Source organism: Harpia harpyja, chromosome Z, assembly GCF_026419915.1.
Source record: "Harpia harpyja isolate bHarHar1 chromosome Z, bHarHar1 primary haplotype, whole genome shotgun sequence".
NCBI lineage: Eukaryota > Metazoa > Chordata > Aves > Accipitriformes > Accipitridae > Harpia > Harpia harpyja.
In genome coordinates this window covers 41,090,343-41,114,814 of record NC_068969.1, presented here as the reverse complement: position 1 = coordinate 41,114,814, position 24,472 = coordinate 41,090,343, and the positions used below count along the sequence as shown (strand labels likewise).

The 24,472-nt window shown below is 40.2% G+C and overlaps 1 protein-coding gene across 2 annotated transcripts in view; it reads right to left on the bottom strand.

Moving 5' to 3' along the window:
- Window positions 1-299: 299 nt before the first annotated feature.
- The window catches only part of TEK (TEK receptor tyrosine kinase), a 43,128-nt gene continuing 18,955 nt past the window's right edge, over window positions 300-24,472 (bottom strand). For both annotated transcript variants that reach the window (XM_052776044.1, XM_052776043.1), the window contains 20 exons: window positions 21,782-21,934; window positions 19,951-20,082; window positions 18,628-18,768; window positions 17,779-17,907; window positions 16,578-16,732; window positions 16,165-16,306; window positions 15,627-15,788; window positions 14,647-14,781; window positions 13,595-13,888; window positions 11,969-12,268; window positions 9,525-9,682; window positions 8,075-8,285; window positions 7,003-7,113; window positions 6,461-6,651; window positions 5,964-6,077; window positions 5,025-5,095; window positions 4,391-4,431; window positions 3,170-3,266; window positions 2,598-2,697; window positions 300-2,486 (listed from right to left, as the gene is read on the bottom strand). In XM_052776044.1, the coding sequence (XP_052632004.1) occupies window positions 2,412-2,486; window positions 2,598-2,697; window positions 3,170-3,266; window positions 4,391-4,431; window positions 5,025-5,095; window positions 5,964-6,077; window positions 6,461-6,651; window positions 7,003-7,113; window positions 8,075-8,285; window positions 9,525-9,682; window positions 11,969-12,268; window positions 13,595-13,888; window positions 14,647-14,781; window positions 15,627-15,788; window positions 16,165-16,306; window positions 16,578-16,732; window positions 17,779-17,907; window positions 18,628-18,768; window positions 19,951-20,082; window positions 21,782-21,934 (2,912 nt within the window). In that variant the 3' untranslated portion in view covers window positions 300-2,411. The remainder of the gene's footprint in view (window positions 2,487-2,597; window positions 2,698-3,169; window positions 3,267-4,390; window positions 4,432-5,024; window positions 5,096-5,963; window positions 6,078-6,460; window positions 6,652-7,002; window positions 7,114-8,074; window positions 8,286-9,524; window positions 9,683-11,968; window positions 12,269-13,594; window positions 13,889-14,646; window positions 14,782-15,626; window positions 15,789-16,164; window positions 16,307-16,577; window positions 16,733-17,778; window positions 17,908-18,627; window positions 18,769-19,950; window positions 20,083-21,781; window positions 21,935-24,472) is intronic.

Here is a 24,472-nt window from a genome sequence, read left to right as displayed (position 1 = left end):
AATAGGTGGAGGTGTATAAAGAATGTTAGGACATGGTATATTTAGAATAATGGAAAACTGTTGGCCCTGGTAGCATTATGCTCTTGACAGCAAAGAAACTTGGAAAGGAGGGGACATAGGATCTGATGTATTGTGCTGTGGAAGGACCTGTTCATGGTTAAGCTGAAAACCTTTATATGCCACCTACTGCCATAAACTGGGCTTTCCAGCACTGAATAACAGTAAAATCCAGCTATTGAACCTGGGATACCCAGTGCACATTGCAAGTACAGAAGGAATTAGTCTATCTGAGACTCTGACAGAGCTAGTGGATGTTTTTAATAGCTGTAATTCTGTGATGTGTAGACTGAATAGAGACATCTTAAGCTGTGTATTGGAGTTACTGTTTTCTTTTACGTATTTTTTTAAATGGCAATTTAAAAAAAAAAATTAAATTTCATTACAGCAGATTATAAAGTTAATGCATGCCACAATGTTAAATGAAGATAGGAAGAACATTTATAAGAACACTTAAATGTCCCTCAGCTAATTTACAGTGAGACTTAAACACTTAAAATGCAGACAGTATTAAGAGCTGTTGGGTTGATGAATGACTCTCTGATTCTTTCCTTATGTGGCATATTGGTCCAAGTAAAAGTTTGCCAGAGAAGAAGGGGTTCACATCAAGTAGCAGAATAGTTGGTTCTGCTTGTTAGAGATGGGTAAGACAATGAGCTGTTTTGGACCTGTGAAAAATTCTGTACAGAAAGTGGAGCAGTTCCAACAGAAGTTGTTAGCTAGCTTTGCCAGGCGGCCTAGTAAACACCAGGTGGAGGTCCATTCCTGTTCACCTCACTGACCTGTAGGAATCTGGTTGGACTGCAAAATGCAATACTCATGCTTCAAAAGTGCCCAGCCAAGTAGTCTTTTATGAAAAATATAGTGGAATTTGGTTCTCTTTTCCATTTTGGAGTTGTTCCTTGGTCCAGGGAATCTCAGATTGTAGCAACTGTATGTACAGTGCAAGTTCTGCCTATCCCAAGGCCACACAAGTCATCGCAGCACACTTGTTTGTTGATTTATTCCCTTTTAATAAGGTTCTTGGTGCTTCTTCTGTTTGAGTCAGCCTGGTGTATGCCAGTAATGTTACTCTATACTCTGCTGTGATACCCCTGCCTTGTAACAAACCAAATACCCACCTACAAACTAAGTATGGGAAAGAGAAACCTTTTTATCTTCCTCTCTCTAGCATCTTCCTGCAAAACTTGTCAAGTGAACTGATCCATCCAGATAGAAAGTCACTAGGGTCTGATGGTCAGTTATGAGCTAGTGAGTCATGGGGGGATGAGGGGAACATGTGCAAAGCATGTGGTTAGCTAATACGTAAAGTTTGAATAGGGTAAGTCCACAGGATCCCATGTGGTGGACTTAATACCAGAAGCTCAGGCCAATCCTGCCTCTATTTGTCTAACCCAAGGACTAGAAGATCCTTCCGGCAGGCCAAATATAATTGTTTTGAAGCATTTCAGTACACTATTTTTAAGAGGCCATACGACACTGCAGACTGCATAAGGAATAAAATAAGCAAAAATAAGCAAGCCCTGCTTGTATATAATAGTTTGTAATTTATAGTTATGCAGTGAAATTATTAAATTAAATACAAATTGAATAAGCCTCATGTATATCCAGGCTAATTGTAAAAATGTGTTTTACAATACGTAGTATGTTCCTCAGTCCTCTACTTCATGATAATTGCTGAATGGCTGCCTCCGATAGCATTAAACACTTCAAAATATATGCATGTTTTGCATATGGGCAAACACTGACTGTTAAACTGGACTATGAAGTAGCAATAGCATGCCTTGTATCTTACAAGTGTCAGTAGAATTTTTGAACAGATTATTTCTACTAGCTCACTTTTACATTCAAATAGGAGTTAATTAATAATTAATTATCCTTGGTGAGCATACTGGATTGACATCTGCTTGCAACTCCCGTTGTCGCATTGAGCTTAGCATTTTTGTTTGAATCACAATGAAATGTCTCAAATACTGCTGTAGGATACCCACTCTGCTATCAGTAGCTCTTAGAAAGTATAAAAAATATCTAAGATCGCAATACCTAATGCATTACAATATGTGTGTATACACTATAGCTACATGACTAGGGAAAAAGAAAACCCTGCATATGAAACAGCAGATTTCATGTCTTCAGTCTATTCCTACTCTGAACAGTATATACACTTTTACAGCCTGTGGAGGCAGAGATTACTGTGTGATATACACATACATATCTGTAGTAAACCAGTATTACTATATTATATACAGTTAGAGCTATACACAGTTCTACACAACACATCACATTTTGGGCTCCAGCAGATTGAGTTTTGGTTTTCTTCAATACATCATTGATGAGTGAAGATTCCTCCTGTCTTAAGCAGCTTCTTCAGCGGAGCAATCAATGCCTGCGTAAGTAAACTTCTCATATAGGGTAGTATTCACATAGGTCTGGGAAGGAAATAAATGGAAAGAGTGTGATGCAAGGTGCATTACCTCAAGAAGCCTAAACTATACTGAAATTATTCATGGCCTAATTCTTTTCTAGGGATTCATTCTTACCTTCCTTTCTTCTAACATTCTGTTCAGTGACACCAGTATCTGAGCAAATGACGGTCTTTCATATGGTTTCTCTCTCCAGCACTGTCTCATTAGGTCATACCTTTAAAAAACAAACACCAACGTTTCATAGTTTAGATACATAGATTAAAGCTGCAAATTCATGTTTATTGGAAGATTGTGCACATTCCATTTTTCAAAGGAAAATGGATATATACATAGCTGGAGTTACATTTCCCACAGCTGGTTGCTGTCTCAAGAATTTTTTTTTTCCTCTGGAATAATCAAAAAGCTCTCATTGAGCTAAAGCCCAGCCATATTGTGTAAAGAACAGGATATCTGGCAGGAGCAGAGAGCCTGGGAGAGGGTTCATGGCAAATAGCAGTGCATGCTGGGTACAAAAGGACTAAAGTAATTATTTGCAGTTGTGCACCTTTTTTAAAATGTTTTTTCTTAAAAATGTAGTTTTTATGTTCCTGAAAAAAACGTTTATTAGTTTCTTGTAGACATCATATATTTCCTGTAGCAGATGATGTTACTCTCTTTCCTTAATTTTTGCTGAGGCAGTCACTTACACTTCATCATCACAGTTGAGAGGCTTTTCCAGTCTGTACCCTTGAGGCAGTTTTTCATAGAGTTCCGCACATGTCATTCCACAATACGGTGTTCCACCTAAAGCAGAATTTAACCATTGTCATGAACACAAAGGGTTTTTAATAAGAAAAAATTTAATTGCATAGCAGAAATGAAAAAGACTGACTGACTTAGTAACAGATAAATGAGTCCAACATTAGGGAATATTTTGCAGCTACATTTTTGTTGTTAATGTTTCTATACTGCTTAATGTACAGTATTGAAGAGAAAAATAAAAGCAAATATAAACTTTTATCATCTGCGGGACTGGCCTAAATTTCTCTACAACTCTGAGGGCCTGCATCTGATTGTATTTGAACTGGTTTTGCAATACTCTTGATGGCAATAGGCAAGTCATTCCTTCATTAACATGGTATTAATAAGATCCGGTATAGACTCCTGGAGCTATTACTCTCAAGCTGGTTTTGCCCCCTTTTTGCAGATGTTTGATTACTTAGACTCTTGATTTTCCACACTGCAGCGTGTTAGTTCCCATCCATATCTAGCACAAACCTATTTAGTAAGGAAAGATGGGAACAAATTAGAAAGCAAGAGTTTATGATTAGTCCACCATGCAATGTGCACATCAGTCCATACTCATATCTTGGCCAGCAGACCATGGGGCACACTCCAAGGCAAATCATTAAAGCTATGTAACACAGTAATTTTGAATGGTTTGAGGCTGTATCATATACATAATGAATAGAGGTGTGTGCAGAAATGAACTCTAAATTTTATTTGAAGATTAATGTTCAAAAACTTTCTTTGAGAATACTTGGAGTAGGAGATGTTTGCTCCTCCCCCAAGTCACTAAAATATAAGTCTTGATTTAAAACTCAGGAAGGCTGAGGAAAAGCCACCCATCAAACCCAAAACATATTGGATTAGGGCTATATATCATGTATTATGATGGATTTTATATTTAGATATGGCCTAGGTTTTATAGTGCAATGAAAACATGGTCACTATGGTTTTCTCCTTTAGAATGGTACCTGAATTGAAAATTGCATTTCTAAGCATATTGAAGATAAATAAAATCTAGACGAATGAAACAGGAAAAATTGAAATATCTTGCAAAGCAATAAATTTTTAACAGACTGAGTAAATGGAGCTGGCTTGGCTCACATTGGTTTATTTGTGCAGTACAAAATTCAGATACTTACCTAAACTAACAATTTCCCATAATAGGACACCGTATGACCATCTGCAACAGAGGGATATTATGGAGTGCAACAAGAATGGAACAAGTTTTCATATTTTAAAATGGTAGATAGTTTTGCTAGTATTCAGAGAACACAGATAAGTGTGATTAATTCTTTTATATTTTTTATTGTTTTGTATAATGATAGGGTTTGTAGAAGCAGAAAGCAGGAGAGACATCTTTAGCAAAATTAATCTACTGTGAGTCCGTCAACCAGAGTCCTTTACTAGACTATGAGCTCTCAGCAAATAGTGCTGTTACAGAATTGCTTTGCCAAATATCACTTCCGATTTCCTGGCTAAAATACTGAATTCCTCTGGGTCTCCCAAGAATTCATGAGGATTCTGATTTCAAATGAGAAATATAGCTAAAGTAGTGGCCTAAGTTTGTGAACACAGAACTTGCTCAGACACTGATGATGAAATAAAAGTAACTTTTTTTTCTGGGTTTTATTTTTGCTTCCATTGCTCACTCATGCTGACACAGCTACTGAGTTTTTCGAGTTAAGAGTGGATGCCTCATCTTGGCTGTCAAACTTTCCTTGATATTCAAAAATATTTCTTTATTAAAAAACGACCACTTGAAAACATACTTACACATCACTGTTTGTGGTGTAAACACTGTAATTCAAAGATTCAATTGCCATCCATCGCACTGGAAGCCGTCCCTGGAAATTATTTCATGAAAGTATATTTGTTGGTCGTTGGAATAGCAATATTGCAATTTATACCTCAACAATTGTTCTGTGTGGTACCTTAATGAAAACTGACTTTATGCAAGTAAGCTTTATCAAGTAAATAAGCTTATTTAAGTTGTGCATTCACTTCTCAAAGGGACAGTTCACACTAAAGCTAACAGAAAATTTATCCAACTAGCATCAAGAGAAAATGGAAATAATTCCTGAGTGATGTCTTATGATGCCTCTAATCAGTCCTGTTCCCTTGCCCACCCAGTGTTATTCCTGGTCTGTGACTACGTGATGCTTTTTGCACATCTTCCTGTTTCAGCTGTTCCAAAGCATTAGCTCTGGACAGCTGTTTTTTCAGCTCACAGATCCTGACATGCCTTTGGTTACCATCTTGCTAACTTTGGCCTTGTTCAATAGAATTAAACCAGCTTGCCTCAGCTGGACAAATTCTGGTATGAAAATATTTTCATAGCTGTACAGATCCACCCACATGCACATAGCCTCTTCATATGTCAAACGTATATTATATGTTTTTTTATAGTACATTTTTACTAAATCTCATAACTGGCTGCAAAATTGGTTATTTTACTGCCATCCATACTCATATAAATAATTTTCAATTACATTGATATTACATTATAAACGTGGTATAAAATTGATTTACAAGTAATGTATGTCTATTAATAAACACAATATAAATATTTATACATGTTAATATTTAACATTTAAATAATCAGTACTGTAGTACCCGTAAGTTTGCATTTTTGTTCACATGAAAACACAAAGCAAGAAACAAGAAAACAAAAAATGAGGAAAACAGACTAAATGAGTTTGTTTTGATCCTTACCATGGTCTTCTTAACGTAAACTTCTTGGCCTCTTGATAAGCCGAAGTCGGCTATTTTTGCAACATAATTTTCTCCAACCAAGATGTTTCTTGCTGCCAAATCTCGATGAATAAACTAAAATAAAAAAAAAAAAAGACATCACCACAGTATCTATGAGGTTTACATGTATTATTTTAGTGCTATATTAAAACTTGCAAATGTTCAGAATAAGAACAAAACCCAAAACAAACGGCTTGGTATGGCACTACCAAGAACATTTTAAACTTTATTGGAAGATGAAAGCAGTTAGTTGCCATGTCTTTAGTAAGTTTTAATGCCTTTTCCTTGATTACCCATGAAATAATATTTGATAGGGCTAGGTGAACACAACAAAATAAAACTCCTCCAGTGGGTGCTATAGAAGCTAATATTAAAACCTTATTTTGATTTCATTAAAAGGCATAGTCCCTGAAAAATGAATTGCTGTGCTTTCAGTGGGTAGATAGGTGAAGACTGACCTGTTTCTGGCTCAAGTAGTCCATCCCTCTAGCCACGTCTGCTGCAAAATGCAGAAGTTGCTGAGAGGAAAGTGTAGATGCAGTACTGTTGGCAATAGCAAATGCTGGGTCTGTCTCTAGCACTCTGCTTTTCCGAAGGAAGTCCAGTAAATTTCCATGTGGGGCGTATTCAATAGCAAGATAAAGATATCCTAATGAAACATCAGATAGTGAGCATGTCACAAAGTAAAAGATGATCAATAACAGTATGTGGACACTTACACTGCTTTGAGTGAAAAAGAAATAAACATAAAACAGACTGGAGGGGAAATATCAAACAGCAAAATTCCTAGGTGCAGAGGACAATTTAGAGCTATTGATCAACATCATTTCTGAAGAATTAATGTGGGCTTGTAGAGCTAAAACCAAGTTTATGTGGCTTTTTAACAAATATTGCAGAAAGACCTGCTTATGAGCTAGTGTTTCTATGGACTGTATGGGCTGTACTGTGGATTTTTTTTTTAAACTGATTTTTAAAGTACGTGTATTCAAGAGTATCTTACCCCGATGTTCACATGCTCCTAACAGATTTATGATGTTGGGATGATGACCAAGTTTACAAAGAACTTCAAGTTCTCCAGCAAAGTCTCTGTGATCATCTTTTGAGGCATACTCTGAAAATCAAATAAGCATGCATTTGTGTTTTCCTTTGAACTGAATTTATGACCATATTGTTGTTAATTGGGAGGACTCTGGGCTGCCTGGGGCACTACTGCTTCAGCCCCAATGGGAAGAGAAAGACTCTAAGATACATTAGTATTTACTGAAAAAAGTAGGATTTTTCAATCAAAGGAAAAAAAGAGAGAACCTAATGTCTGTAACAGCCATCTGCAGAGGAAGAAAGCATCTTAATATACCATGTCACTTCCCTTATTATTTGAGAATGTAAAATGTCATAGCAGATCATATGAAGATTAGCTGCCTAAAAAAATTTCCATATGTGTGCTGCTGATTATTTCTGCCTGCATGCAGACCTTGGCTCTTTTTTAAATGATCATCATACTTAAGAAAGACACCCAATTTGCCTGGATAATGATCTAGTGAATCACAAGAAAATATGTACATTCTTGCAGTATTCTATCTATTTTAGCTCTCTCTGGAATGTGGCAGTCATGCCCAATGAGTTAAAAAAAAAAGAGTGATCCTCATAGTATGTATATACATAGATGCATAGATACAGTTGTCTCTGAATGGCTAAGGTAAAGCAAGATAAGCAAATGCTGTGCCCCAGGCTAGCTCTGTGCTCCTCTCTGTATTAAATGCATCTTATAATGGTTCCCACTTTGCAGATGACCTCACACATGGAGTTCGTACTGACCTATGAACTGAAAAATACATAATAGTTAATGATACTAACAATTAAAGAGAAATATAAACCAACTTGACCATGCAGAAATACAGTCTTTGCCAGGGCAGAAATCTTGGCCTAGTGACAACTGAAGCAATTTCACTAGCAACTTTGAATATTTATTTTATCTTTAGGAGAGGGCTACTAAGCATTTCTTATGACAGAGGAACAGTTGCAACAAACAACCAAGAAAAGTCTTTAGTCTCAGAGTCTCTCATCTTTACTACCTTTCATCCTTTTAATCGCAGCGTCCATGCGTAAGCCATCTTTCTTAATGCGTGCTTTCAGGACTTGCCCAAAGTTACCTTCCCCAATCACATCTTGAAATTTTATGTCATTCCACTCAAGAACTGGATAAATAGTGGGATCTGGGCTGTTTTTTGCTTTCCTGCTCAGGGTGAGAGTACCTGAGTTAAACTGTACAGCTGGTTCTTCCCTCTGTAACAGAGTTAAGCAAATGACATTAACTGTGATTTCTACTTTACTGAGCAATGCTCTGATTACACTCCCAGAATACATGTGTGCTCACTCATGTACACACACACACAGAGCCTGATCCATCTCTTGCTTATGCAAGAGTGAGTACAATAGACAATTACACCTACTTTAGAAGCTAACTGCATCAAGCACTTTTGCCCAGATCCACAAAATTAATCATTAATTAATTAATAATAAATTTATGTGTAAGTACTTTTGTAGACCTAGGCCTCCTGAACAGTTTTATTATCATCTTGAAGATGAAGGAGATGGGCAAAAATTTGGTAAAACTGATCTCAAAACCCATTTTAAGTCTCAGGTTTGAGATTTATCCCATGTTAGGTTTGACTAAATCCTGTGCTGATCAGGCTCAGTCAGGAAGACTGAGGAAAGAAGGAGCAAGGAAACGAAAGAGAGAGGACATGATCTTCCTCCATACTTGAGGAGACATCACTACTTCAGTTACACATTCCCATGAAATACTTCTGTGGGAAAAGTTTCAGGACAAGGAGCAGGAGCTATTCTGTGTGGCCTGGGGACTGATCATCTTTCTGGATGAGCCCCTGGCCCCCTGTTTATGAAACAACCTGTGCAGATCCATATGGAGGAGCTCTTTGACCCAACTTCATTCTGCTTCACAGGTTGGCCTCTGAAGTGAGAGAACAGCACCAGAAAGCAGAGCAATAAAGAGACTACAGTAGGATACAAATATATACGTGTATATAAAAAGATATCTCTATGTGACGTTATAATCTTCAGCAATTTCCTCACATCCAGGACTATGATGTTGCCATTGACTGATCCCTGGTGTGCTGTCCCCAAGTTGCAAAGCCATGATGGAGCAGGCGCTGATGCTCAAAAGCAATGTTAAAATATATTGTAGTTTTCAAAATCAGGCACAGCTTCGGAGGGGGAGAAGAGGCTCCTCCATTCTGTCTGGCTTGGTACTTGTCATACACAGGTGAGACAAAGCAGAAAAGGGAGAAGGATAAATGGTGTGCAACTTTTTTCAAGTCAGGTTTTCTACCTCAGAGTCTGTGATTGCTTTAGCTCTGGGGTCACTAGCAGAGATGTTTTACAACAACAGTACTAACTGCACACATGAAGAGAAGAAAGGCCGAGAAAAAGGAATTGGAAAAAGCAGGAAAAGATGGGGCCAAAATTAATAACCACACTGACACAGGAAAGCTGGAAACCTACCACCACATTTTGGAAAGCCTGAGCCATTCGGCGCTGGAAGTTGGCTCGCTTTAACTGCAGCATGATGAGAAAGGCCAGGAGAATTGTTACACAGGTCATCCCTGCAGAGCCAAGTATAGCAATAAGCAGCATTTTGCCTCCTTTTGATTCATATGGAGCTGTTGAGGAAGCACATAAAGAGTTCATCATTATTTCCAGCTAATTCTGAAAAAGCCATGAACAATGTATAACTAAATAGTCCTGTCTTGTAAACTGGATAGAGACATAGAGATACATCCCTTTGTTTTCCAAAAATGTCGCAGACATTGGATGCTCTGATTTTCAGATGTATGAGCACCTGCAGGTCCTGCTGAATTCAGGGAGAGCAGAGCTGAGGTCACATTCAGTGATCTAATAGTCCTACTGTATGCAGCTCCTTTAATCTATGAGCTGTTGGGGACTTTCTAGTGGATACACACAAATGTTGCATGTTGTCACTTCACCAATGCCATGCAGTGAACTAAGAATCAGATTTTATGTTAACAGTAAAAAGAATCCCAAGGAGAATATCTATCCTTTAATGGATACAGAAGGGAACGTAGCAACCAGTGATGAGGAAAAGGCCGAGGTACTTAATGCCTTCTTTGCCTCAGTCTTTAATAGTGAGTCCAGTCATCCTCAGGGTACTCCACCCCATGAGCTGGAAGGTAAGGATGAAGAGCATAACATACCCCCCTTAATCCAGGAGGAATTAGTTAGGGACCTGCTACGCCATCTGGACACTCACAAATCTCTGGGACCGGATGGGATCCATCCAAGAGTACTGAGGGAACTGGCAGAGGTCCTTGCCAAGCCACTCTCTATCATCTATCAGTGTTCCAGGTCAACAGGGGAGGTCCCAGAGGACTGGAGGCTTGCCAATGTGACTCCCATTTATAAGAAGGGTGGGAGGGAGGATCCGGGGAACTACAGGCCTGTCAGCCTGACCTCGGTACCGGGAAAGATTATGGAACGGTTTGTTTTGAAAGCACTCACATGGCAAGTCCAGGATAAGAGGGGGATCAGGCCCAGTCAGCATGGGTTTATGAAAGGCAGGTCCTGCTTGACCAACCTGATCTCCTTCTATGACCAGGTGACCCGCCTAGTGGATGAGGGAAAGGCTGTCAATGTTATTTTCCTAGACTTCAGCAAGGCCTTTGACACTGTCTCTCATGGCATACTCCTTGAGAAGCTGGCGTCTTGTGGCCTGGATAAGTGCACTATTCACTGGGTGAAAAACTGGCTGGATGGCCGAGCCCAGAGGGTCGTGGTGAATGGGGTGAAATCCAGTTGGCAGCGGGTCACGAGTGGTGTTCCCCAGGGCTCGGTGTTGGGCCCTGTTCTGTTTAATATCTTTATTGATGATTTGGATGAGGGGATTGAGTGCACCCTCAGCAAGTTTGCAGACGACACCAAGTTGGGAGGCAGGGTCGATCTGCTTGAGGGTAGGGAGGCTCTACAAAGAGATCTGGACAGGCTGGATCGTTGGGCTGAGGCCAATTGTATGAAGTTTAGCAAGGCCAAGTGCCGGGTCCTGCACTTCGGTCATGGCAACCCCATGCAGCGCTACAGGCTTGGGGAAGAGTGGCTGGCAAGCTGCCCGGCAGAGAAAGACCTGGGCGTGCTGGTTGACAGCCGGCTGAATATGAGCCAGCAGTGTGCCCAGGTGGCCAAGAAGGCCAACAGCATCCTGGCCTGTAGCAGGAACAGTGTGGCCAGCAGGAACAGGGAGGTGGTTGTTCCCCTGTACTCAGCACTGGTGAGGCCACACCTCGAGTACTGTGTTCAGTTTTGGGCCCCTCACTACAGGAAAGACATTGAGGTGCTGGAGCGTGTCCAGAGAAGGGCAACCAAGTTGGTGAGGGGCCTTAAGCACAAGTCTTATGAGGAGCAGCTGAGGGATCTGGGGTTGTTCAGTCTAGAAAAGAGGCGGCTGAGGGGAGACCTTATCTCTCTCTACAACTACCTGAAAGGGGGTTGTAGTGAGGTGGGTGTTGGTCTCTTCTGTCAGGTGTCTGGAGATAGGACAAGAGGAAATGGCCTCAAGTTGAGGCAAGAGAGATTTAGGTTAGATATTAGGAAAAATTTTTTTACTGAGAGGGTTGTCAAACATTGGAATGGGCTGCCCAGGGAAGTGGTTGATTCACCATCCCTGGAGGTATTCAAAAAGTGAGCAGACAGGGTACTCCAGGGCATGGTTTAGGGGGATGGTTAATGGTTGGACTCGATGATCTTGAAGGTCTTTTCCAACCGAAATGATTCTATGATTCTATGATTCTATGATTTTGGTGATGCTGTGTTGTGTGTCAAAATTAAGAGCAAAAGAAAACTAGTATTAAAAAAATAATATTATGACTTTGCCTTAGCTAACTAGTTTATACCACTGGCCCTGGTTTGCGCAAGTCCAGCATGCTGGAATAACCAACCTTTAGCTTCTGGAAGAGTCTTCAGTTCAAATGATGTGTTTGGGTTGCTCAAGCCAATGTTGTTCTGAGCATTAATCTGAACCTGGTACACAGTGTTTGGCTCAAGGCCCTTGAGATGGTATTGAGTAATGCTGGTGTTCTTTATGACAATATCAATGTGGTTGTACTCAGCCTTGCCATAAATTTTGTAGCTGATGATGATGGAGGAGATGGAATGACCCTCAGCGGTTGTCCAAGAGATGACTGAGGATGTGTCTGTGGTGTTAGAAAACCTGATGTTGTACGGTGCAGGAGGGATTCCTGAAAACAAACACAAACACATGCAAAGTGTTGGAGTGTACATCCACCTCTTCTTCCTTCCCACAGTGAGCCAGACACTTTCCTCAGTGCTTTCGCTGTGCTAAACAGAATCAGAATTTTGTTGATGGGGTATGGTAACTGAATGCAGTAGTTTTATGAACCCGATGTACTGTCACCCATATTGCAGTACTCCACACTTCCAGCAGAGGTTGGAGTGGCATTCAGTGTACCCCTGTCCTTGGACGAAGATACGAATTCTCTGAGCTGTATGCAAGAACAACACGATTGCTTTCAGATTAATGCAGAAAGTGTTAATTTCCTTCTATACTGAATCATCATTCCTGTGTGATTCCCAAGTTCCATATTTTCACTGCTTCAGGGAACAATTCCCTGTCAGGATACAGGCTGTTAGAAAGAAGGGAAATCGATACCAGCATTGCCACAAATTTCACCAGAAAACCACCAGCAGGGGTGAGTGCTAGACTTGTGGACGCACCCATAACTACTAAGCTAAGTACCTTCTCCTGGGAAAGAGTACCTTTATGTTTTTGTTAGTGCAGTTCAGCGTCAGAGCTCAGGGAACTGCAGTGTCTCATGACAGCCACTGATACTTCTGTTATTATAGGTAGGATCTCAGTGAGGACCTCCTCATATGACCTGTAAGGAGGAAGAAGCCCACCTTTCCAGTGTGTGGTATGGGCAGTGGCACCCATCAGCCATTCAGATAGACATCTGTTCAGATGGTACTTCATTCAGATAGGGCATTTGTTAGCGCATTATGAAAGGACACTACTCACACTCAAGGAATTCAAGGGCAGTCCTTGGTCTTCAGTGTAGCACACTTAACTTACTCTTTGCTCACAGGGGTTTTACCTGGCATTGTATCTTCTCTTCCTTCTTTAACTGCTGACTATTTCTGTATTGACATAACTCAATTGCAGGGTCTGAGTGTGTTTTTGGAGTAACAAAGGGGCTTGGAGTAATGAACTCTGTGGGTTCATCATTATGAGGAGGAAAAAAAAATGCTAGCTGTGTCAGAAGACTGAACTGCACTGAAATGAAGATGTAGATTCCCAAGCTTTTAATTTGTTATTCCCTTTTTTTTTTTTATACTCATTGTTAGTTCCTGATAATTTCCAGCATAAGAATTTCTTTGGACACTGAGCTATCTTCATAATAATAGTGATAACAACCATAAGTGAGCATCAGGAACTGAATGTTACCAGTACAAAGGATTACATTTAATGTAGTCATTAAGTGACAATCAGTCTGATCACTGGAGGAAAGAGGAAGAATTAAACAGGAGGATGTGAATCAGCTACTTACTGTCACTGTAAGTCCATGCGTACAGATAGTTGCTCCATTCTCCTTGGGACCTGGTGTTCACCCGTACCCTGCACATGTATTGCTGTCTAGGCTCAAGATCTTTAATGATCAGGGTGGACATATTTCCTGGCACTTGAGTAATCACGCTGCTCTCGTCACCATTGTCGTTTACGCTCTTCCTTTCCACTTCAACACGAATGTCATCCTCTGCTCTCAGTGTTAAAGGATGCCATGACAAATTCAGTGAAGTCATACTTTTTGGAAAGAGAGTGAGACCTTCTGGTGGAGGAAGACCTTGGGAAAGCCACAGTGAGACAGGGAACAATATTTCATGTCTGTTATGCAAGCTAAAATAGGAGTACCAGTTATTCCCAACCACTTGCCCTAGCTTGGAGTGACAAGTATTTCTCCCCACCACCCCACTCAATTTGGCAGAAATTACACCTAAGAGGTGTTGATAGTCCCAAAGTATCTTATCAACAGCTGTTGTCTCAACAAAAATGTCTCTTCACTGAGCTGGGGTTGCAGACCCACTTTTTAGATGTGAGAAGCCAGCTCTTTTGTTCTCGTTAGATAGTTCCTGGTGCAATCCTCATTTATTTTCTATGTCTCTATTCAGTTTGGGTTGTATCCTCAGTGGACTTTCTGCTTGTTCAGACATCTTCATTTTTAAAGTAAACTGATCTAATACTAAAAGGAAGGCCTGATCTAGTATTAGGAGGAAGGACTGCCGTGCAAAGAAGTGATTTGTATCTCCAACTCTGCTGCATAGCCAGCCAAAATATGTAAATTTTCCTTTCCCAGATCCCCCAGATATAAATCAGGCAGAATAATAGCTCTGCCTTTTTATGGTTTTCTTTACCTCTGGTTTGTTTTTTGTTTTCTTCTTTTTTTTTTTTTCTTTGCCTGAGATTATTTTGAAAAACTCTACATAGTTTTCAGGTCCAGCCTTCTTTGCTCAAATAAAGGTCCTCTGGCAGAGATCAGGGAACAGACCACAGAGAAAACCAGCTGAAACAGCCCTTTTGTAGAAAGCCAAGATGACAACTTACCAAGCGCAGCTGTGGTGAAGCTAGCCTGTGGTCCAGGATGGCCTTCCCCACCTTCCCCTTGCCGACTCAGCTGAACACAGAACTGATACTCTGTTTTTGGTTCCAGATTGTCCAGTCTTTTGGTTGTGCCTTTTACTGACAAGAAAAGGAGAAAGTAAAGCCATAGACCATGCTGAAAAATGTTAAGGAAGAAAAGGTTTGGAAAATATTCCTGAACCACTATCCATGGAAGGTCAGATACTCAGGCTCTTCATCTGTTCCCGATTCACTAAGATAAACTATTTATAAGTATAAAATACTTATTTTTAAGTTGAGCTCCAACCCACCCCAAAGGATGTTTCCGTCTGCCCTTCCTTCAGGACAGAACAAGGCTGGTTGCTTAGGCAGCATGCATTGTGTACATGGATCTTGGGTTATCTTGAATTAGTAACAACAGTTGTTTGTTACTTATTAAAGTTCCTGTAATGCTTCCTATAATATTTTAGGTCTTGCACAAAATGTTAAAACAGGGCTGGAAGATATCATCTAACTCACAAGAAGGCTTCATTTTGCCCATACCATTCCTGGTAAATATTTAGGTAAGATGTTTGTCTCACCAGAGGACACAATAGACACAATGGAAGATTGTGGATGCTCCAGCATGTCTCCATACTGCTCACAGCTTTTGAAAACCTGCTGTTTCCATGTTTACATGAATTTTCAACAGCTGGGCCCAACATTGAGTACTGTTTATCTTAAGGAAGGAGGATGGAACATTTTAGTTGCTGAAAACTGAATATACACTTTTGACTACTGTTGGTGTACCACATCCACATTAACATTATACATAGTGATATACAGAGACTCACATGTCCAGTCATAAAAGATTTTACTTTTATGCATTGTAGAGTCTTTTGAGTCTAGTCAAGAGCAGACACCACAGTATGTTTCAGCATGCAGCTGAAGTTTGTGTTTAAGGGAATTAAAGAATGTTCTCTTACCTTCCACAGACATCCAGGACTGATAACGTTTTGCTGGCTTGTACAGGAGCTTCGTTGACACAACAGGTCCATCTCCAAGATGTAACTCAGCATTGATATTAATTATGAGAAAATTATGTCCACTGTCTGTCAGCCTTGGGGCATACTGTGGCACAGGAGGAACTAAGCAAGAATGCAAGTATTAAACCAGCCTTTTAATTCCCTATGTCAGTAAAACTCTGACATCTTCCTAGATCTACAGGAAAATGGGAGATGTTCTTCAAAACTCTTACGAAGTAGAGAGGGGTTTACACCATAATGCTGACAGTTTCAATCTTTCAAAAAACCCTTAGGTTTTCTTCTAATCCTTATCATCACACTTATTTTGTCAATACACATAATAGTATGTTGCTTATAAAGGGTTTCTGTTCATATTCTGACTGTAGATATTCAGATGTTTTCCTGCCATGCAGAGAACAGAGAGCTCTGCCATGTTAGATTATAAAGCTGCCCTTAAAAGTAGAGAGGCAAAGACATTTGAAGAGATTCATGCTTTTACCTTTGACTGTAACTTGAAATGGTTTCTCTGCCATTCCTGCTACTGTCTGCACACTGCAGACCCAGGTTCCTGTATCTCGGGGCTGGATTCGATTAATTGTAAACATGGCTTCAGAGCGATTACTGGTAACAATTAGGGCAGGCTGAAATGACAGAAGACATACAGGGCCTGAAAAATGTGGGTATTTAGGAATTTCCCATGACAATTTCTCACAGTTTAGGAACTTATCCAGAGTTTAGTGATATCAATAGAAAGGGTCTACAATGGTCAATTCCATAGTTTCACATGTGCTCATGAGGTATCTCAGAATTTTGCAATTTCACAGTATGCTTGAAAATCATAGTGTGCATTAGCTACAGATGAAGTCAACATAAACATCAGAAATAACAGGAAGCAATTAATCAGGAGCCTACCCTTAGGACAGTTCCATCTTGCTTCAAAAGTTTAAATTCTTCAGATTTAGGAAGTGGTATCCCAGTTGCTATACAAAAAGGCTTGAACTCGACGCCAGAATTGAGTTCTACAGGATCTAGTAAGTTTTCTATCTGAGGTGAAAGATCTTCTGAACCTACAGAAGATATATAGTATTTTAATATTAGCCTTCAAACAGAACTTTAAAAAGGCAGCACCAAAACAGGTTTAGGTGTACAATGAGCATAGGCAGCATAGGTGTCTGGTTCTCCCTTCACTCATGTGGGCGTGTGCAAGGATCACGCTTACCAAAGTCAGCACTGTTACATCAGTGTAAATACCACGTGAGAAGGAACAAGCCCTGTGTCCAATCTTCTTTCTTTTCCCCTCCCCTCTCATCCTCGATGACATTCTAAGCACAGATAGTCTAGCTATGGCAAGATCGTGCACACACTTTGTACTGAATGTACAGTATCTATTTGCTCTCCATTTTGTCTGTTTAAAAGAGCAGTCACATCACAACTGTATAGTTTGGCTCGTTAGATCACAGTCTTATTTCTCTACTTGTTTTTGCACTTGAAAGCTTTTACAAGTTAACAGTGGATTTGTCACTTTATTTATCAAGCAGAAATAATAGATGCTGAGTGCATCTTATAAAATACTGTGTGCCAACCTTGCCTGAATCCAAAGAGATTCTGAATGAGATATGTTCAGTTTTGCAAGCTTAATTCCCTCTCAGAGAGACAGAGCTGTTTTAAACTCTGGGGTTGTCCTGGTGTCTCAGTAATCAATTTCAGATCATGAGGCACATGGTATAGGAGCATATGCAGATGAATAAGAGGTAGGTAATGGTAAAGTACCATGAGCCTGTCCAAAAGCTGATCATGCAGGTAGGATGTGCAGCTTCTGTCAGTAATTGATATTAATGCCAATGTCAAATCCTATGGAGTAAGGTTTGAAAATCTACCTCTAATGAAAGCAAAATCACATGAAATGGTAGCATACCAGCCTGCTAGATGCAGCATTTGAGGCAGAGGCTTAAAAATACTGTATTGCAATAAAGATGTACAGAAGTGTCTGGGCTCCTGGAATGTAATTGACAGAGCAAGGATACCAGCCTGGAGTGGTAATGCTGTACCAGCATGAAGATCTGTTTCAGTTACACTGGGAAAAGCCATTTACTACCGTGTTACCTTGCTTTACCTTCTTTTTCACATTGCAGACCATGCCATCCAAGGGAGCAGATGCAGCCCTTAAATCTGTCGCATGTCCCTCGATTGTGACAATTACATTTGAGTTTGCAATCCGACCCATAAAAACCAGGTTTGCATTCTGCAAGTACATGTGTTTCCAGTTAGTGTAAAGGTACTAGAAAATATCTTCCATTAGTTTTCAATCTCATGCATCAATTCTCCAGTAGGGTTTAGTTCCCTCAGTTGGGTTGAGTTTGAAACTATATGTATTAGCACTAAATCATCCACAGAGCAGCCTGAGAACCCACTAACATCAAAAAAGTAGATGACATTTGTATCCGTGCCGGTCATTTGTAGACTAGATGCCGATGTGGAAGCTTCTTCAGCACTTCACTTACTTACACTGTGGTAGTGACCAAAGGCTTCATCAGAGTTATGCCACCATTGAACAAGATGGCACATATTCATAAAGGAAGATGTGCTTTGTGTCCCAAAGAGATTGCAGTCTAATTGAAATGAACAAGGCTGATTATGCTCAGTATTGCTCAGCAATGGATATATGTTTGGCACTGAATTGCTCAGTTTGACTTGTAGAAATACAGCAGGACTGTAGCTGTTAGAGGATTTTTAACATCTCAGTAGAACATCAATTCATTTTGTAGAATAATTTGAATAGTTTTCAACTTTACTATGTCCTTCTTCTGAAAATCCGACATGGTCCTCTGAGGTGGGTAAATATTATCCCTCTTTTACAGAATGTAAAAAATCCTGTCTTTTACACTTCTCTGTCAGTTCCCTTCTATATTTCCTATGTGTAGCACACTAAGGACTCCACCATTCCTCATATCTTTTACTATACCTTTATCACATTCCAGTCCCATCCATCCTGTGGCACAAGAACAACCATATGGATCTGGTAGACAGAACATATAGTTTCTGCAGCCATAGTTTTCTTTACAGTTCTCTTCACATGTTTTGCCAAATGTATTGGCTCCACAAGCTATTAAAGAGAGAGAGGGGAAGAATAGCCCAATAGCATTAAGTCCACAAAAGAGTTAATGCTTCTAATGACACAGCTTTAGACAACAGAACACATGAATTAAAATAAAAAAATAGCATTTTTTACCATTCAGATACCAGATATATTAACATCCATAACAACTTAAGCCATGGCTGCACTAATGGTTAAATTCAGGCAGCAGAATCAAACTTAACTTTCTCCTGTGTGGGGATCCATCAGCAAAGCACCCATTGCTTTGGATATGTGGGGACAGAGCTTCAGCAGTAAATCCTCTTTGTAAGCCTTTTTAATATAAAATGGACAAACAGTGCCATGAAAACCAAATATTCTTCTTAGAGGTCAGTGCATATGAAACTGCCAAGCTCAAGGTTTTGCTTTTCTGATAAGATCAGTGCTACATTAGAGTGGTTCAGATGTCAACTATTCCAATAGCTTAGCTATAGTATTTGCAGCGCTGCAATTCAGTCAAAATATTAGGATACATATTTAGCATTGAACCTGAAAGTTGCTTGGAGAGATCAGAGCAATGTTGCGTCTGCTATAATTCTTCCAGAATCCAAACTAATTGTCACAGACACAGATATGCACAGACATATACTGTTGATATGCCGCCACAGAAACAAATCACCCTGTGAGCACATTAGCAGCTTGTTCAGAAGTAGCCAGGGAATCTCTAACACATGGCTTCATTTCCCAGTGCCAGTGTATCCTTAAGATCTCCTATTCTACCGTGCATTTAACAGTCAGTCTGTAGCTTTGAGCATACTGATTTCAGGGGAATCAGAGAATAGCCTAGGTTGGAAGGGACCTCAAAAGATCATCTGGTCCAGCCGCTTGTGGGAAAAGGAGCCTAGGTGAGATTATCTAGCACTCTGTCCAAGTGCATATTGATCAAGAAGAACTGGAAACATTCATCTCCCTTAGCAATGTAATCTCTACTAGGAGAAGAGAGGGAGAAGTTAAATCACAGCTACAAGAACAGCCTTACTAATTCAGGGTTCATCTCACCCAGCACTGTCCTGTCTCCAGCACCAGCTGTAAATGCTAAAGATATAAAGAGTAAAACAAGGCTACTCCATTTGATGCTTCCCTCAATAATCAGCCAACTTCTACTACTGACAACAAATTAATAAGCAATCTGTGAAAATAATATTTGTTTACCTTTCTCACATGTTTTTCCCATAAAACCTGGAGGACAGATGCATTCCCCAGTATCTTCATGACAAATGCCATTGTTCGTGCAGGAAGGGCAGTGGGAGCCACAGGAAGGGCCCCATTTCTGAGCTTCACATCCTTTTATGGAAAAATATAATGACATATTTGTCGTCGTCTTATTCAGTAACCAATCAAGTAGTAAAATTCTTTTTAATAAAGACAAACAGCAAAATACATAAAAATATGATCCATATGGACATCCCAAAACCCCAGCTAACTGACCTAAGATAAGGAATCACTTTTTGCATTGTGGAAGTGCCTCTATGTCTGGATCAGAACTGCTGCATAGTATGCAGTAATACTACGTAACATCTTCAAGGAAGGAACTGAAAAAGTCTTCCTTTTTTGAAACTAGAGATAGATTTTTTTTTTAGTCTGTAAGAGTAAGTTTGAAAGTTGATAAAGATGTTATATTTAAGATTTCTATTCTTGTAGCAGGGATCTGAGACCTACAAAAGGTTCAGACTTCACCTGGAGCTGGCTGTACTGGTAATATGTCAGCAGGACCAAGCTTGGCGTCACTGGCATTGTACCAGCATTTGGCAAGGCATGATTTTTTTCTGTATCAATATTTTTCTTGAAAGCTCATTAGGCTGGGTTCACATCTGTTGTATCTTTACTGTCTTCACTAGGTCTTTATAACAAGGATTAATCAACTGGTGACCTGTTTCTGGAATAAATGGACTAAGAGCAATCAGTTGTTTTAACACCTGTCATGATTTTCTTTCCCACTTCATAATTTAAAAAGATACTACTACCATTAATCCTGCCAGTGAGAGTTTTGATACTGATTTAATCGAAGTGGAGCTCAAGCTCTGAATAAGTATATATGGCTTCACCATGCAAATGTTTGATATGTCCCTACAAGATGCAAAATTCTTTGAGGTGCTTTTAAAATCAGTGGGAGCTGAGAAGACTCAGTAATTTTCAGTATTTTATTTGTAACAATGTTCCTTACGTCAGAGAAACTGACCTACATGACTCCCTCTAGTGTAAAGCTAGGACTGAGAAGATAATAAATGGCAAAGTCCTGAGGTAGGCTTGCTAAAATTGAGTAATCCAGACTTGGATCAGCTTTTTCAGATCTCAGCAAATATTTAATGAATCAACATGGCACTTGGAGCTCTATCTCCTCCTTCTCCCACAATGAAATTCTTACATGTGGATACTTAAAAAAACGCTCTTCTAAAAATCATCAGTCTGTGTCTGTAATGCTAATTCAAAGAAAAACAAGACATGTGTTTGAGCAGTGGCATGTAATCCTGCGTTCTCTGTATTGTTACTGTGCTCCCTACCACTCTCCTGGACTATGTCCCAGGAGTTTTACCAGTTTGTGAAATTACAATAATGTATGCTAAAGATGATAAATCTTAGGATAAATGGGGTTTGGATATAGCCCACCATAGAGAACACAGAAATTTAAAAATTCCTATTTTGTGCTCAGACCCGCATCTCATACTCATGGGAGACTCAGTGCCACCTTCTTCGTTCACACTTACGTGGTGTTTGAAAAGCTGAGGTGCTGAGAAAAGAGCTAGCTGTCCTGGAAATAGCTAGGATGAATTGAACCTAAATCTGAAATTTTTTTTTGCTCTTAGCTGCTTAAATAGTATCAGCTTGTACCAAAGATCCTTGGGAAAAAATTTCATCTGACATAATCTGATGGCAACTTATGCCAAGAAAGATTTTGGCCCTTATTTGGGCACAGTATAAGTTTCATTTCACATTCATTGTGGCTTTAAACAATTAATCATCAGCACACATTAATGGAACTTACGTCTTACAATAAGCCTTGTGTAAGCAGAAGTAAAGAGGTTTCCTCCTATATATCTGGCAGAGTAAACCCCTGCATCCTGTGGTTGAACTTGAGGATAGGAGACTTCCAGCTCCCCTGGCACTTCATGCCTGGGCACAGAGTGGATGAAGGAACCTGGGGAAGGAGCACACAGATACAACATACAGAAGTCATTCACCTTCTACAGACAAAAGTGAGTTTGCATTGGTTACTGAGGAAGGACAGCTGGGATGAGCTAAGCAGCACAATCTGTTATTAGTTATGAAGTTGCTAACAGCTCTTTAGCTACACTAGTTTTTGATAACTGGAGGGCTGCAAGTAAAAAGGAAGCTAGATCTTGAGGAGGTTTAGTACATGAACGTGACAAACAACTTCGTGTTCAGTGTTGCTTTACAGGAATGTTGCTAAGAGTAACCACACCAGTGGTTAAAAGTGTTCGTTTTGTTTCTTGACCTTTCCTGAAGTGAGGGGTGCCAATCTGCAAGAAGTCTAGTGTGGCTGGGAGGAATCAAACAGCAAATGCCAGCCAGGTCCTATTTAATCTGGGTAGCACAACGATTTACTTAGCAGGCCAAAGCACGAAGAAGACAGCACAGCTTTATCTTTTCTTCCCAGACTTAACATGTTTCTGTCTCCTTTATTTTTTTTCACCAAGGGAGCTTATCTATGTTATTCTAGGTTTGCTATAGTTGGTCATACATGCTTGCTAAGTAAGGCAATAGCATTTGGTCTTCTCCCATCGCTCTGTATCACCAAGTAATAACATTTGAACATTGGTTGCTGTCAAAGACAAGCTGCATCTGGTGGACTTCAGGACCCCTGGGAGTCCCTCCACTCTAGTCTGCTAGAGCAAGGCTGCTGCAGTGGGCTAATGCCAAGTCCAGCCAGCTATCACCAAAACATATGTGCATGTTCTCACACACACTGTACCGACAAAGCCAGCCACCAAGAAACGCACACAACAGAACTGTGCCTTTACAGGTACTACTGCATGTGAACGTGGGACTCACAAACACATGAACACCCAGACAGCCCAATCCTATTCTCACTTGCCAGCTAGTTGGGCTTGCTGGCAGATCTCATATACTCACACACCCCAAACTGCGTCTTAGCTGGCCTGGACCTACTTTTTAATAGCTGGCTCTCAGACCCCTTATCCTACTTGCTGGTTAGCCTGGCTTGAAATTCAGTAGTGTCACACACACACAGAGTCACATGTAAATGGGTCCCTGGTGTAACCAGCCTTAGACACTTAGTCCTTCTGGTTGCTGGCCCCAGACATATAAGATGCTTTGACACCTGGCATATGTTTCCAGTTACTAGGAGTCAAAACTGTTGTGCCTTCTAGTCTGGCCTGACGGTCACTAGCAGATTATACATATGTGTATGAGGCAGAGAGCACACTTATGTTGAAGAACAATTAAGAATGGAGTTTGATAAGATCGGGCCAACTGTATCGCAGAGCTTGGCGAGAGCAGTGGCAACTTTCACCTGCCTCCTGCCCCTTTTTCCCATGCTTGTTCCTTTGCTGTTCACTTTGAGCCCTCCCTTTCTCCTGTTTGGCTCTGTCTCTAAATATCCCATTATTTCACACATGCTCGTGGTCCCCCTCAATCATGCCATAATATGCTTATTCTTTCCCTCCGAGACCCATGATAATCCTGTTTCCTGCTTCTTATACCTACAAAGCTCTGGCTGAAGGTGCTCAGGGCTTTGTATTGTTCCCTCAGTAGCCCTCAGAAGCTGGACAGCTCTGCCCTTTGACTTTGTCATCTGCTACTCCTTAGGCCTTGTGTGTGTATTTATTACTTCTCTTGTTTCTTGTCTTAGTCTTTTATGCTGAATGACCATTAACCAGATGATACTCCCCAAAATCTAATGCCCTTACCTTCTACATCCCCTTACAGTTACAGTGATAATGAAACAACTTTTTTCACTTTGCTGAAATAATTTAGAAGGTAAACAGTGTCAGGCAGAACCTTTACTGTCTGTGATCATACATACCATCATACTATCAATGTGACTATAGTCAAATTTTGGGCAGCCTAGAAACGTAAAACTTTTCTGAGGATCGTAGCCAAAACAGCAAAATGATCTTAGGTCAGTTTAGTCCATGACAACACATAACAGTTCTTCAAGAAAACAGGGACAAAGAAAAAGAGCAAAGAATGAAAGGGATTAGTTCTGAAATGATGGGGCTTTTTTTTTAGTATCTTGAGTTACAAGCTGCAGAACAAACTTGGCAGCAAAGTATTAAGAAAGCCTTATGCTCACAGTCTGTTAGCAAGGTTCAGTTTTTGTGGTTTGATTTCCAGGATGGCATGTGTTACGCCAATGTCTTAAAGCAATCTTGTTTAGCGGAACAGGTTCATTCTCTAGACAGCTTTTGTGAGGGTCTGCAAGGGGCAAGTGGTACGTCAAATGGCTCAAGTGAAAGACTGCAACAGTTAAATATAACAGGACAAGTATTTTCTTTTCTTTGCCAGCTGCTGTATCAGGAATCCTTAGGGATACTATTTCAGCTGTAATTGCAGGTGGAGAACTTGACCTACTGTCCAGAGTCATGGTTAATTTGAGGGGTTTTGCCAAATTTCCAGCTGGAATCCCAGCTAAGGCAGCACCATGATGTAAGCACTCCTGCTCCAACATACCAGCTGGTTCTTGTATGAGAAA